Source organism: Pristiophorus japonicus, chromosome 31 (genome assembly GCF_044704955.1).
Source record: "Pristiophorus japonicus isolate sPriJap1 chromosome 31, sPriJap1.hap1, whole genome shotgun sequence".
Taxonomy (NCBI): Eukaryota; Metazoa; Chordata; class Chondrichthyes; family Pristiophoridae; genus Pristiophorus; species Pristiophorus japonicus.
In genome coordinates, this window is record NC_092007.1 from 10,725,365 (window position 1) to 10,738,932 (window position 13,568).

The window sequence follows — 13,568 nt, forward strand, 5'->3', positions numbered from 1 at the left end:
ACTGGTGTACAAGGACATCCAGGTCCCTCTGTACATCGACATTTCCCAAGCCATCACCATTTATATAATACTTTGTCCTTATGTTTTTCCTACCAAAGTGGATAATTTCACATTTATCCACGTTATACTGCAACTGCCGTGTGTTTGCCAACTCACTCAACCTATCTAAATTGCCTTGCAGCGTATTTGCATCCTCCTCACAACCCCACACAGTTTTGTGCCATCAACAAACTTTGAAATATTACATTTGGATCCCTCATCGAAATCATTTATATATATATATCAAGTGCCTCCAACACATTAAACAAACTAAACTTTTGACAGTAAACTTATTTCAAATTAAAATTTGGTTGCCAGGCGTGATGATGTGGAAGGCTGTGAGCGTACCAGTGGACACCGTGTGCTCCATCTCCAGGGACACCGTGGCTTGGATGTAACCGCGGCAGAGAGGCAGGCAGTTGGGCCTGAAAGACCCCCTCGACTGCCCGCTGCCTGGACCAGTTAATGGCCCCCTTGGCCATGCCCAGGAGCAGTCCCATGAGGAGACCCTCCGACCTGCCCCGCTCCCCTCCGCACTGGGTGCCCAAAAATCAGGAGCGTGGGACTGAAGTGCAACCAGAATTTGAGGAACAGCCCCTTCAAATAATGGAAGAGGGGCTGCAACCTCACACATTCAACATACACGTGGAACACGGACTCCTCCAGACCACAGAAATTGCAGGCGGCCTGGGAGTCCATGAACCAACTTAAAAATCAATTGCACTGGACTGCCCCATGCAACACCCTCCAGGCCAAATCCCCAATAATTAAAGGGAGGACTTCATTCAACAGCCCTATAAACCTGTGAGCATACTCACAGTTGTATACTCACTGTTTCCCCTTTTTTTAGAAGCAAGGTATTTGCACAATATTTCAAAAGATTACATAGCGTGATTACAGTTTTACAAATTCGAGGTCGGAGGTCTTGCTCCGACCTCCATTTCTTTGCAGTTGGCTGGCTATGCCCATTTTCTATATTCTTGTTTGACTCCAGAGACCGTTTTGGGAAATTTCTGTTTTTTTGGGAGGGGGCGAGGAGGCTACTGAAGAATTTGAAAACAAAGATGAGAATTTTAAAATCGAGGCGTTGCCGGAACGAGAGCAATTGGGTGGGTGATGGGTGAACGGGACTTGGTGCGGGTTAGGAAATGGGAGTTTTGGATGGGCTTGCGATTAAGGAGGCCGGCCAGGAGTGCGTTGGAATAGACATGGCTGGGGGTAACAAAGGCACGGACGAGGGTTTCAGCAGCAGATGGGCTGAGGCAGGGGCAGAGACGGGCGATGTTACGGAGGTGGAATTACCGTGTCAATCTCCATGATTGCAGTACTGGGGTCAACATTGACAGATTCTTCCCTCTCTCTCTTGCGTCCTCTCTCTCTTGCGTCCTCTCTCTCTCTCTCCCGCTTCAGGTGGGACATCTGAAATGGAGCCCAATGATCTTCAGCTGACCAACTCCAGCGAGGTTCCACACGCTAGCCCGGCGACTGATGAATACTCCAGTGTTTGGCGAATGATGCGCTCCTACAGCATTGTGATCTACGTCGTCACCTGCGTCCTGGGCATGTTGGGCAACGGGCTGGTCATCTGGGCCACCGGCTTCAAGCTGAAGAGAACTGCCTACACCGTCTGGTTGCTGAGCCTGGCCGTGGCCGACTTCACCGTCTCTCTGCTGCTCCCGCTCACCATCACCGAATTCGCCCTATACTTCCGCTGGCCTTTCGGCTGGCTGCTCTGCAAGCTCAGATTCGGAGCAGTAGCGCTCTGCCTGTACGCCAGCATCTTCACGCTGGTTGCCATCAGCGTGGACCGCTGCGTTTCGGTGATGCTGCCCATCTGGTCCCGGACCCACCACGGCCCGCGGCTGGCCGCCCTGCTCAGCCTGGGGGTGTGGATGGCAGCCGCCATCTTTAGCGCGCCGTCGTTCGTCTTCCAACAAATAGTGCCCCAGGGCAACTGGACACGGTGCTCCACCGAGTACCTGGTGGAGAGCGAGCGGGAAGCTTTGGCCGCGGCATCTTCCGGAGATGAGGACTATGAGGCGGTGAGGGAGCAGGCGGCGAGCCTGAGATATGCCCGGTACCGAGCGATGACACTCACCTGCTTCCTCGGCGGGTTCCTCCTCCCGTTCCTGATCATCGCTGCCAGCTACGCCATCATCGGGCTGCAGCTGAGGTATGGCCGCTTGGTGCCCAGTGGCAGAAAGCCCTTCAAGGTCATTGTCACCGTCGTCCTGGCCTTCCTCCTGTGCTGGGCGCCCTACCACATCATTTCTATCCTCCGGCTGCTGTACGCACGCGAGGAGTGGTCCCCAGCGCTAATAGTGGTCATCGCGCTCAGCTACAGCCTGGCCTACATCAACAGCTGCGTCAACCCCGTCCTCTACATCTTCATGTGGCAGGACTTCAGGGACTTGCTCAAGAAGTCGCTTCAACGGGTCAACAACCAGGGGGAATCAGCGCTAACTAATTTGTCGCAAGTTTGGAGGGATTTGAGACGTTTCTTCACCTAGAGGGTGGTTGGGGTTTGAAACTCACTGCCTGAAAGGGTGGCAGAGGCAGAAACTCTCATTGTATTTAAAAAGTACTTAATGTATCAGCGAAAGATTTAGTGCTGCTATACTGCAGCCTCTGTAAGACTGCAGCATTTTTTGGGCTCATTTTCTGCGAATAACTCTGCTTGAAAACTGCTCCAGGCTGGCTGAAAGTATGGGTTGACTAATTTTTAGTGACCCAAAAGGCTTTGCAAATTCAAAAGACTTTCTCGTGTGTTTTAACATCTCACAGCTGCCAAGAGACAGTTCTCACAGGCATTGTCTGGGAACTGTGAAGAGAAGAGAATGAAAGACCTACTCATGGTGAAAAACTATCCCTTTGTTTTAGACCTAGACTATTACGTACACGGTGGGCAAACGTCCAGAAACCTAATAAAGGATGGCTGTAACACATGAGGTCAGCGCTGCAGTCAATGTGAGTGATGACTTGGTCAGTTACGGAGGGAATCAGGAGGTTAATTTCCAGTCGCTGACCAAGGCTGGAGTTAACTCATGTGTGAGAGTCTTTGCATTGTAATCACTCAGGATATAAGCAATTTTTAACTGTTAAGTACTTTAATGGGATTGGTCGGTGTGGGTTAATAATTAGAAATTATTGTGCATTTGATGCTATTGTGATTGCTTGTATTTCTTTCGGTTATTCTAAGTAAAAATGACTCATCGATAGGGGTGAGAAAATAAATATCCTGTGTCTGTGTTGATTTTGCCTCACAAGTCCGATCTCTGTGAAGTGGAAAGAAAAGATATAAATCTTACAGGCTAAAACTGCGATATGTTCTTTATGCAAGCACTTACACACACATTACATAAGATGGCTTTTGCTGGAAACTGGCATCATGTGATTTGTCACATGACACTTTTATTGTTCTACATCAGGAGTTGCATTACCACAGTAGTCCACCAGGTGGAGCTCTATATTACACTTCTCCTTCCTTCATGAAGAAGTAATCATAACAGAATAATCATTATACATAACTTGCATAGTTATACACAACAAAAGTTATGGACATATTTTGCCATATTTACAAATCAAACTTAACCACTGCTTTTCTGTCTCAGAGAGGGTACCTTCACTCTCGAAAAGAACTTTCCAAACTTGATGTCGAACTCCGACTCATTCTAGGCTGATCCTGAGGAGAGTTTTTCTCCAAGGGCAACCCTGGATTTACATTTGAACTCTTTACAACTTCAGACTGTTTGTCTGCCTGACTCGGACTCAAGACTTAAATACTGATTTTCTCTTGGACTTGTTTCTAGTACATCCGATGAAGGATTTGCTGCTGGTACTCTACTTGTAACAAGACTATCCAACTCAGCAGAAATAATTGAAACATTCCAACCTTTGTCGGATTTGACCGGTGCCAACATCAGTGTGTGTATGGGCTGGAAGGATTTTTGGACTTTGAAAATGGATCTGTACCCTTTTAAAATGGAGACGCACATGGGCTGCGTTTCAAAATGGAGTTTGTACATTTGGACTTTAAAAAGGATTGATAACAGGAGCTGTCTTATGGGTTGCCATGGGACCAGTCTCAAAGCTGACGTCATGAAAGGCAGAGGCCTTTTCAATTTGAACTTTGTGTGATTTGTGGAAAAACACCTATTGTCCCTGGGACCGGGATATCTGGATGGACAATGAAGTTTGCAGGCTAAATGTAACACCTCTGGACTCTGGAGCAGCATGGAGGCCCCGACCAACATGAGAACACCAGCGGCAGGTCAGCGCCATAAAAGGAGCGGCGTGGAGGCCACTTCAGGGAGCAGTGCGAGCTGGGGCAGGAGGGTGACGGCAGCGAAGACTGACATCATCAAGATCCAGGTCGGTGATTGGAGCGTGGGCAGATACAGCGAGAGACTGTGGAGGGATGTAATCGGGGCCCAGGGGAGGAATGAGTTCGGGGCCAGGGGCAGCACGGGCCAGCCCACACTGCGATATGTGTGCGCACTAGGTCCGTGCAGCAGAGCTGGTCTCCAGTCGTCTTGGATAAGCTGGGTTTGTTCTCATTGGAACAGAGGAGGTTGAGAGACCTCATTGAGGTGTACAAAATATTAAGGGGCCTGGACATAGTGGATAGTAAGGGTCTATTTCCATTGGTGGAGGGGGCTATTATGAGGGGGCATAGTTTTAAGTGGTTGATGGATGGTTTAGAGGGAATTTGAGGGGGGCTTCTTTTCGCAGAGGATTGTGGGGATCTGGAACTGAGGATGTTTCCAGTAGACTGGACAAGGGAGAACCAGTTGATGTGGTATATTTGGACTTTCAGAAGGCTTTCGACAAGGTCCCACACAAGAGATTAATGTGCAAAGTTAAAGCACATGGGATTGGGGGTAGTGTGCTGACATGGATTGAGAACTGGTTGTCAGACAGGAAGCAAAGAGTAGGAATAAATGGGGACTTTTCAGAATGGCAGGCGGTGACTAGTGGGGTACCGCAAGGTTCTGTGCTGGGGCCCCAGCTGTTTACATTGTACATTAATGATTTGGACGAGAGGATTAAATGTAGTATCTCCAAATTTGCGGATGACACTAAGTTGGGTGGCAGTGTTAGCTGTGAGGAGGATGCTATGAGGCTGCAGAGTGACTTGGATAGGTTAGGTGAGTGGGCAAATGCATGGCAGATGAAGTATAATGTGGATAAATGTGAGATTATTCACTTTGGTGGTAAAAACAGAGAGACAGACTATTATCTGAATGGTGACAGATTAGGAAAAGGGGAGGTGCAACGAGACCTGGGTGTCATGGTACATCAATCATTGAAGGTTGGCATGCAGGTACAGCAGGCGGTTAAGAAAGCAAATGGCATGTTGGCCTTCATAGCGAGGGGATTTGAGTACAGGGGCAGGGAGGTGTTGCTACAGTTGTACAGGGCCTTGGTGAGGCCACACCTGGAGTATTGTGTACAGTTTTGGTCTCCTAACCTGAGGAAAGACATTCTTGCTATTGAGGGAGTGCAGCGAAGGTTCACCAGACTGATTCCCGGGATGGTGGGACTGACCTATCAAGAAAGACTGGATCAACTGGGCTTGTATTCACTGGAGTTCAGAAGAATGAGAGGGGACCTCATAGAAACGTTTAAAATTCTGATGGGTTTAGACAGGTTAGATGCAGGAAGAATGTTCCCAATGTTGGGGAAGTCCAGAGCCAGGGGTCACAGTCTAAGGATAAGGGGCAAGCCATTTAGGACCGAGATGAGGAGAAACTTCTTCACCCAGAGAGTGGTGAACCTGTGGAATTCTCTACCCAGAAAGTTGTTGAGGCCAATTCACTAAATATATTCAAAAAGGAGTTAGATGTAGTCCTTACTACTAGGGGGATCAAGGGGTATGACGAGAAAGCAGGAATGGGGTATTGAAGTTGCATGTTCAGCCATGAACTCATTGAATGGCGGTGCAGGCTAGAAGGGCCGAATGGCCTACTCCTGCACCTATTTTCTATGTTTCTATGTTTCTAACTCGCTGCCTGGAAGAATGATGGATGCAGAAACTCACCACTTTTAAGAGATGGTTGGATGGGCACTTAAAGTGTCGTAAACTGCAGGGTTACGGACCTAGAGCTGGTAATTGGAATTAGACTGGATGACCTTTTGTTGGTCGGTGCAGATATAATGGTAAGTACTGAAGGAAATAGAATAAGGCCAGGGTAATCTCCTGGACTAGTTTCGATCGCCTGGATGGGTCAGATAGGAATTTTTGCAGATTTTTTCTCCCTACATTGGCCTGGGTTTTTATCTGGTTTTTGCCTCTCCCCGGTGATCACATGGCTCCGGTTGGGGTGGAGTGTAGAATGTTTCAGTATAAGGTGTTGCAGTGGTGTGGGAAGGACAGGTTGGGCTGGTTGCTCTTTGCCTTTCCGTCATTGTTCATGGGTTTGGATGTAACCTTTAGGGCTGCTGACCGAGGGCCGTGTGACTCTGTCAGTCGGCGCAGACATGATGGGCCAAAATGGCCTCCTTCTGCGCTGTAAATTTCTATGTTTCTATAACACTTACCACTGGACCAAGACCGAGCTCTGTCAAGCCCGTGTGGTGGCTGGTGTGCAATGGCCACCACGTTAAAAAAATCCACCCACAGGCATCTTTCACCCTTGAGGATGCAGTTCTGGTCCTTCATTGAAGCACCTGTGAACTCTTCCTTTCTTGGTGTGGAAGCAAGTCATCCTCGCTTCGAGGGACCACCTCTGGACTCTTTCAATGAAGGGGCAGTCAAGAACTCAACAACCAATTTGCACTTCCTGAACCGCTCATTTTCAGAAATGACCTACCATTGTTTTCATCAAGTTCACCAATCCAGGACAGAGACGTCACCAGGAAGACCAACTAGCGTCTTTGCGACCATGGTAACCAAGAATCGCCCAGCCAGTTTTGTGTATTATACGGGGTATAAAGATGCTGAACTTGGGGGATTCAGTGGCTTACTTTCCTTCACCATCTGGAACGGGGTTCCCCACGTGGCTACGCATCCGTCAACTCTCCAAAACGCCCGAAGTGAGTGCCTCGTACCGCCTGAATGTAACTCTCCAGGCCTCATCGCATGCCTCTGTTCGGCACGGTTTTGTCTTTCGAGTCGAGCGGGCCTGGGACCGTGTGAATCAACGTCAAGGGCTGGTAATTATATCCAGCATAACACCTCTGGAAATCGCCAAGACCGCCAGTGTGTTCAGCTGCTGAGGAACTGCAAGTGTCCAAGATACAGGCCAGCACGTGTGTATGTGAGGAGGCTTCCAGGTGTGGATTCTGACCAAACCGGGAGAGGGGTTTAGTTAGAAGGGTTTCCATTATCCAGGCTTAGGTTCTGGGAAGGGGGTTTGGTTCGCCGTAACCGACAAGGTGGGTATTTAGTCTAAGGTTTTTGAGCTAATGTCCACAGTCACCTACACTTTAAGCCATATGCGGGGGGGGGAGTAGTGGTTGACGTTTTGAGAGTGTAATAAAAGGAATCGATCTTTGACCAACCTGAACCGTTTCGTTTTGCCTGAGTCAATTATAATCTATCCATAGTAATTCCTTGGGTCCGAACTTGGGGGTTGTGGAGCTTGTGGTTCGCGGTATAATTTGGAAGACCAATCAGGTGGCATCCGCTCATGGCCGGGTTGCACAGTAATCCTACTGGGGATGCTGCACATCGGGCATAGGGCATAGGAGAAGACCTATCTGACCTCAGTCTCTCTCTCTTTCTCTGTGAGATTACCCGCTAATTGACGGGCTAGGCAGGAACTATTGGCAAAAGCTCCTGCCGTCCAAAGGGGAAACAACTCGAACCGGGGAGTTTTAAAGCACCGGTTGACTCAAGGGAGCGGCACACAAAACACCCGACACTTTCAACTCCTTCCATATCTGTAGGTAAAATATGACCAATGTGAACAAACCTGACCTGTCCATGATCAAACACCTTGACCAAATATGTGCGAGGGCCACATATCTTCACTACTCTTCCTGGTAACCACTTTAACCATTTATGGTGATGGTTCTTCACTCTCACCTTCTGATTCAGTTTCACACTTCTCTCCCTTACTCTACCTCTGTCTTGATTCTCTTTCTGTCTTGATTGTTTCTCTTCTACCAACTGTGCCGAGTTTGGCTTTAACAACGAGAACCTGGTTCGTGGCTGGCGTTTGAGGAAAAAGTCTGCTGGTTCTACCAGTCGTTGTATGAAGAGTATTACGGTCAGTAATTAGAAAAGTTGCCAATTTATGGTCCAATGCCAACTGCCATTTCTTTGGATTTGGATCCAACTTTTGTTTGATGAGGGCATGTTTTACAATTTGTACTGTGCGCTCTGCTGCACCATTTGAAGCAGGGTGGTATGGTGGAACCTTGGTACTTCACACCATTTCTGCTCGTGATCTGTGAAAATTCTTCTGAACAAAATTGCGGCCCATTATCAGACACAATTACTTCGAGGAGGACATATGAAGAAAACAATCTTCTCAAATTGTCCAGTGTTTTAATTGTTATTTTCCACATCGGAAATACCTCTACCCACTTCGAAAGGCTATCAATCACAATGAACAATTGCTGTTCTTCTAGCTCAGCAAAATCTACAAATAACCTTTGCCATACCGTGACAGGCCATTTCCATGGCTATAATGGTACTGATGGTGGTTTCTTGCTTATCGATTGACATGTTGTACACTGACTAGCAATGTACTGTATATCTTTATCTCGACCTGGCCACCATAAGTAACTGCGTGCAAAACTTTACTATTCTCTACTACTAACTGTATTGGTTGGACAAATCAAATTGGTCAGGGTAGCGTTGAGGAAGAGTTCACAGAGTGCATAAGGGACGGGTTCCTTGAGCAGTATGTAACGGAACTAACCAGGGGGCAGGCTATCTTGGACCTGATCCTGTGTAATGAGACAGGATTCATAAACAATCTCTGAGCAAAGGATCCCCTTGGAATGAGTGATCATAGCATGGTTGAATTTCAAATTTAGATGGAGAGTGAGAAAGTTGGTTCTCAAACCTGCGTACTAAGCTTAAATAAAGGAGACTATGAAGGTATGAGGGCAGAGTTGGCTAAAGTGGACTGGGAAAATAGACTAAAGTGCAGAACGGTTGATGAACAGTGGTGTACATTTAAGGAGATATTTCACAACTCTCAAGAAAAATATATTCCAGAGGAGAAAAGGATGTAAGAGAAAAGATAGCCATCCGTGGCTAACTAAAGAAATAAAGGATGGTATCCAATTAAAAACAAGGTCATACAAAGTGGCCACAACTAGTGGGAGGACAGAAGATTGGGAAGCTTTTAAAAGCCAGCAAAGAATGATTAAAAAAATGATTAGGAAAGGAAAGATCGACTAGCACGAAATATAAAAACAGATAGCAAGAGTTTCTATCAGTATATAAAAAGGAAAAGAGTGGCTTAAGTAAATGTTGGTCCCTTAGAGGACGAGACTGGGGAATTAGTGATGGGGAACATGGAGATGGCAGAAACTCTGAACAAATATTTTGTATCAGTCTTTACAGAGGACACAAACAATATTCCAACAGTGGATAGTCAAGGGGCTTTAACGGGGGAGGAACAAAACACAATCACAATCACTAAGGAGGTGGTACTCAGTAAGATAATGGGACTAAAGGCAGATAAATCCCCTGGACCTGATGGCTTGCATCCTAGGGTCTTAAGAGAAGTAGCGGCAGGGATTGTGGATGCATTGATTGTAATTTACCAAAATACCCTGGATTCTGGGGAGGTCCCAGTATATTGGAAAACTGCAAATGTAACACCACTATTTGAAAAAGGAGGCAGACAAAAAGCAGGAAAATATAGACCAGTTAGCCTAACATCTTTGGTTGGGAAAATGTTGGAGTCCATTATTAAAGAAGTAGCAGCAGAACATTCGGAAAAGCATAATTTGGTCAGGCAGAGGTAGCATGGATTTATGAAGGGGAAGTCATGTTTGACAAATTTGCATGAATTCTTTGAGGATGTAATAAACAGGGTGGATAAAGGTGAACCAGTGGATGTGATGTATTTGGACTTCCAGAGGCATTTGACAAGGTGCCACATAAAAGGTTACTGCACAAGGTAAAAGTTCACGGGCGTTGGGGTAATATATTAGCATGGATAGAGGATTGGCTAACTAGCAGAAAACAGAGAGTCGGGATGAATGGTTCATTCTCAGGTTGGCAATCAGTAACTAGTGGGGTGCCGCGGGGATCAGTGCTGGGACCCCAGCTATTTACAATCTATATTAACGACTTGGAAGAAAGGACCGAGTGTAACGTAGCCAAGTTTGCTAATGATACAAAAATGGGAGGCAAAGCAATGTGTGAGGAGGACACAAAAAATCCGCATAAGGACATCGACAGGCTAAGTGAGTGGGCAAAAATTTGGCAGATGGAGTATAATGTTGGAAAGTGTGAGGTCATGCACTTTGGCAGAAAAATAAAAGAGCAAGTTATTATTTAAATGGAGAAAAATTGCAAAGTGCTGCAGTACAGCAGGACCCGGGGGTACTTGTGCATGAAACACAAAAGGTTAGCATGTAGGTACAGCAAGTGATCTGGATGGCCAATGGTATCTTGACCTTTATTGCAAAGGGGATGGAGTATAAAAGCAGGGAAGTCTTGCTACAGTTATATAGGGTATTGGTGAGGCCACACCTGGAATACTGCATACAGTTTTGGTTTTCATATTTACGAAAGGATATACTTGCTTTGGAGGCAGTTCGGAGAAGGTTCACTAGGTTGATTCCAGAGATGAGGGGCTTAACTTATGAGGAAAGGTTGAGGAGGTTGGGCCTCTCATTGGAATTCAGAAGAATGAGAGGTGATTTTATCGAAACATATAAGATTATGAGAGGGCTTGACAAGGTGGATTCAGAGAGGATATTTCCACTGATGGGGTGAGAAAAAAACTTGGGGGCATAATTGTGGAATAAGGGACCGTCCATTTAAAACTGAGGAGTAATTTCTTCTCTGAGGGCTGTAAATCTGTGGAATTTGCTGCCTCAGAGAGCTGTGGAAGCTGAGACATTGAATATATTTAAGACAGAGATAGACAGTTTCTTAAACGATAAGGGGTTATGGGGAGGAGGCAGGGAAGTGGACTTGAGTCCATGATCAGATCAGCCATGATCGTGTTGAATGGTGGAGCAGGCTCGAGGGGCCGTATGGCCTACTCCTGCTCCTATTTGTTATGTGCTTATAACCGTCTCCTTAAACCCCTCTCCCCTATCTCCGCCACACTCACCTCCAATAAGTGTGAGGAGCTCATGGACTTCTTTGTCTCAAAGATTGAGACCATCCAATCAGCTGCCTCTGCGAGTTCCCTTCCTTCACCCAGCCCACAGGGTCAAACTTCATCTGAGGACCCCACCTGCCCTAAACTCACATCTTTCTGTCGTTTATCTTTGATCTCTGGTCTTGATCCCTCCAACAGTGCAGTGCTCCCTCAGTACTGTCCCTTCGACAGTGTGGCGCTCCCTCAGTACTGCCCCTCCGACAGAGCAGCGCTCCCTCAGTACTGTTCCTTCGACAGTGTGGCGCTCCCTCATTACTGCCCCTCCGACAGGGCAGCGCTCCCTCAGTACTGCCCCTCCGACAGTGTGGCGCTCCCTCAGTACTGCCCCTCCGACAGTGCAGCGCTCCCTGTCGGAGGCGCAGTACTGAGGGAGTGCTGCACTGCCCCAGGTGCCGTCTTTCGGATGAAACTTTAAACCGAGGCTCCGTCTGCCCTCGAAGAAAATGACAATAGAAGGATATGGTGATGGGGTGAGATGGAGATGGCGGGGGGAGGAGGCTGGTGTGGAGCATAAACCCCGGCACGGAGCGGTGGGGCCCAATGGCCTGTCCCTGTGCGGCAAATCCCAGGAGATACCTGGCACTGCTGGGGCCCACAGCTCACTGCGATCACTTCCATCGCCAGCTTCTTCTCCTTCAGTCGGACGGCCTCCTCGATGGCAATCTCGCAGAATGGGTTCATGGAGTGCTTGACCCCATCGCTCACCACCCCAGTACGGTCCGGCTTCACCCTGATCTGTGCGCCAGAGAGGAGAGAGAAAGAGAGCACGTCACTCACAGCCCGCCTGCGACAGACCCGCACCCCAACACACTGACTCCAGCCCCGTCATCCAGGCCCACACTCCCCCACACCCTGACTCCCTGTCATCCAGGCCCACACCCCCCCACACCCTGACTCCCTGTCATCCAGGCCCACACTCCCCCACACCCTGACTCCAGCCCTGTCATCCAGGCCCACACCCCCCCACACCCTGACTCCAGCCCCGTCATCCAGGCCCACACTCCCCCACACCCTGACTCCAGCCCTGTCAGCCAGGCCCACACTCCCCCACACCCTGACTCCAGCCCTGTCATCCAGGCCCACACCCCCCCACACCCTGACTCCCTGTCATCCAGGCCCACACCCCCCCACACACTGACTCCAGCCCCGTCATCCAGGCCCACACCCCCCCACACCCTGACTCCAGCCCCGTCATCCAGGCCCACACTCCCCGACACCCTGACTCCAGCCCCGTCATCCAGGCCCACACTCCCCGACACCCTGACTCCAGCCCCGTCATCCAGGCCCACACTCCCCGACACCCTGACTCCAGCCCTGTCATCCAGGCCCACACTCCCCGACACCCTGACTCCAGCCCTGTCATCCAGGCCCACACTCCCCGACACCCTGACTCCAGCCCTGTCATCCAGGCCCACATCCCCCACACCCTGACTCCAGCCCTGTCAGCCAGGCCCACAAAGCTCCAGTTGGGAAGGGGGTGCAGGGGGAACTGGAAATCTCATCATCCCTGGGGTGGCTGGGGGGGTGTAGAGGGGGTCAGGGTTGGAAAGTGTGGGTTATCGAAGGAAACTGGGGCTTTGGGGAGCAAATTGGGGATTAAGAGGAAAATGGGGGTTAAGGGAGTGACTTAGTTAAAGGAGGTAATTGGGGTCTAGGGGAGGACAGTGGGGGTTAGGGGTAAATTGGGGGTTAGGGGTAAATTGGGGGTTAGGAGGAGGTAATTGGGGGTTCAGTCTGCAGCCGGGGCCTGGGGGAACCCCTGGGAAACCTCACCACGACGCCATAGTCGATGACCCGCTTCACACTGACCAGGAGCCGCAGCGCCATTGTGTCCGGATCCGTCTCTCCCGCCGGCAATGCGCATTGGGCAGCGCTCACTTCCGCTCTGCAGCCTTACACGCGGCCATTGGGCGGCGCTCACTTCCGCCCCGCAGCCTTACACGCGGCCATTGGGCGGCGCTCACTTCCGCCCCGCAGCCTCACACGCGGCCATTGGGCGGGGCTCACTTCCGCCCCGCAGCCCGCGTGCACCGCCCTCAGCCCTCCGCCTGGAGTGCCGCGAACCCACTCCAAACATTCCGCCGGCCCAAAAATCCCGCCCTTTCTCATCATTGTTGCAGAAATTATGATTTAACAGAGAGAGAGAGAGAGAGAGATTAATAGATAGATATACAGATATGTATCGATAAACAGACAGACAGACTGACAGACATCAAGCTACCACAA

At 49.1% G+C, this 13,568-nt stretch overlaps 1 protein-coding gene across 1 annotated transcript; it reads left to right on the forward strand.

The window, feature by feature from the left end:
• Positions 1–1,522: 1,522 nt before the first annotated feature.
• LOC139240442 (chemerin-like receptor 1) lies at positions 1,523–2,588 on the forward strand. The gene has a single exon (XM_070868968.1). The coding sequence runs from the start codon at positions 1,551–1,553 to the stop codon at positions 2,547–2,549; it is 999 nt and encodes a 332-aa protein (XP_070725069.1). The 5' UTR covers positions 1,523–1,550; the 3' UTR covers positions 2,550–2,588.
• Positions 2,589–13,568: the final 10,980 nt, after the last annotated feature.